The 1995-nt window shown below is 35.2% G+C and overlaps 1 protein-coding gene across 1 annotated transcript; it reads left to right on the plus strand.

Annotated features, from left to right (window-relative positions):
* The first annotated feature begins 947 nt into the window (after positions 1 to 947).
* Positions 948 to 1791, plus strand: LOC140442802 (uncharacterized). Its single transcript, XM_072533778.1, has 2 exons — positions 948 to 1148; positions 1353 to 1791. Exons 1-2 carry the CDS (start codon positions 1135 to 1137, stop codon positions 1696 to 1698), a joined length of 360 nt encoding a protein of 119 aa, XP_072389879.1. The 5' UTR covers positions 948 to 1134; the 3' UTR covers positions 1699 to 1791.
* Positions 1792 to 1995: the final 204 nt, after the last annotated feature.

The raw sequence follows: 1995 nt of genomic DNA on the forward strand, positions 1-1995 counted from the left end.
AAATTACTTGACATATTTTTTAGGTACCCACTCGAGGGGAAATATTAAAACGTAAATATAAATAAACTGAAAGGTATAGGTTTTTGAAGGAACATACTAGTATGTAAGAAAGTGTTTTCCCATGGAAGAAAAGACTGCTAACATCATCTCTTTGCCTCGTACGCTCTGCAAGGGGCTTCGTGTATAAACGAGCGAAGTAACCCTTGCTTCTGTCCATTTTAGATAGGACAATATGTGTGTTATATTAGCTAGCCTTGATACAGATAGCTTAATTTCTTACATGACGAAACACCATTTGTAGAAAAATGAAATCAGCCACAGAGTCCATAGATAGTAGGGTGTATGAGAGTGTAAGGAACTCTAGGAGACCCGTGGAGGAACTGACTTTTGGCCTAAAATTCATTAATATTTATACATGATATTTTAGGAATTTCCAGGTCGATTGGCTAATGGGAAGGCATTCAAGCCAGGCAATATTCATCGACGTGCTCATTGGTCCATAGACTGAGGCATTTGATGACAGAAGTCCTTTATTTTGATTTAAATTTATTGAATTAAATATTATGTAATCTAGTGGATAGATCTAGGATAAATTGTCTGAGAGAAATTATTTAGAACCAACAACGGTCTACGTAAGTGTGATTCTCTCTTCTTTGGCCCGCGCGCACACAAACAGCGTTCAGGCGTTCCGAGCTCTACGGTCTTTTTTTGGAGTTCTGAGAGCACACATGCGGCGGTCAATTAACAGCTTTCCAGTTCCAGTTTTAAACTCAAAACAGGTTCTCAGATATTTCTTCTTTTGATGAAAAATCATTATTTTTGTTGAGCCTGGGGTTGTTCAAGTAAAATAGAAGCTGCTGGGTGCACACAACTAACAGCAAGAAAAATGTTCAAGAAGTATTTAATTCTTCAATATAATATTTATATTAACCCAGATATTCCTACTGTCCGTTAAAACATACGCTTTACAAATTCCTGTATTATTCGACTTTTACTATTATTTACTAGATGTCACAACGTAGCCTGCTTTTTAAATATGCATCAGTAGTGGTTTGCATTTATCTGCAGTCGACGTTTAGCTAAGTAGGGTGTCGAAAATTTGCAATAAATATTAGCGCACGTGGTATATACAAAATGGATAAAAGGAAGTAAGTATTTTGAGGATACTATGGCATTATTTTTTCAGAAAGATTTAACATTTACTTTCGTTTTGGATTATATTTTACTATAGTTATTACTGTTATCAATATTTATTCTTTTTTCTGGGAAAAATAATGCTCAAAAACGACTGTATGTTATAACATACGGTAGGATAACATGCTACTCAGTCATAACATTTTGTAACTTTTTAGTTATTGGACGAAACCATTGACTCTCAATGAGTTATTAGATGAGATTGAACACCTAGATGATCCATCTTCATTACCTGATGGTATTATTGTCTTCCCTTCATCCGAAAAATATGATACCGACGAAGATTCCGGGGATGAAAATCACATTGACATAAATAACCTTCCAGGTAGTCAATTAGAAGTACAAGCTGAAGTTGTTTTTGATAGTGCACCGTTGGAGGATGAAGGGCAGAATGAAATTATTATTTCGGGTCCAGAAGATACTACAATTGAAGATTCTGATAGTGAAGATAACCTCCCGTTGTCTGTGTGTGTCTCGCTTTGGTGTAAGTGCTCCACAACCTAAACCGAAGAAAAAAAAAAGAGAGTATTCCTGGAAAAAACAAAATATTGATCCCAATTTTTCCGACTAGAAGCCAGTAAGTGCACCAAAAAATATTCTCACGTCTTTACAGTTATTTTTCCTTTTCATTGATGATGAAGTTGTGGACCTAATTACACATTTTAGTAATATATATGCATCTCAACACAATCGCTCTGGAGATATCAATCAAAATGAAATAAGGTGTTTTGTTGGGATATTACTTCTAAGTGGATATTTCTCATTTACTCGAAGGTCTATGTACTGGGAAAACAACGATGA

This window comes from Diabrotica undecimpunctata, chromosome 6, assembly GCF_040954645.1.
Source record: "Diabrotica undecimpunctata isolate CICGRU chromosome 6, icDiaUnde3, whole genome shotgun sequence".
Classification (NCBI taxonomy): domain Eukaryota; kingdom Metazoa; phylum Arthropoda; class Insecta; order Coleoptera; family Chrysomelidae; genus Diabrotica; species Diabrotica undecimpunctata.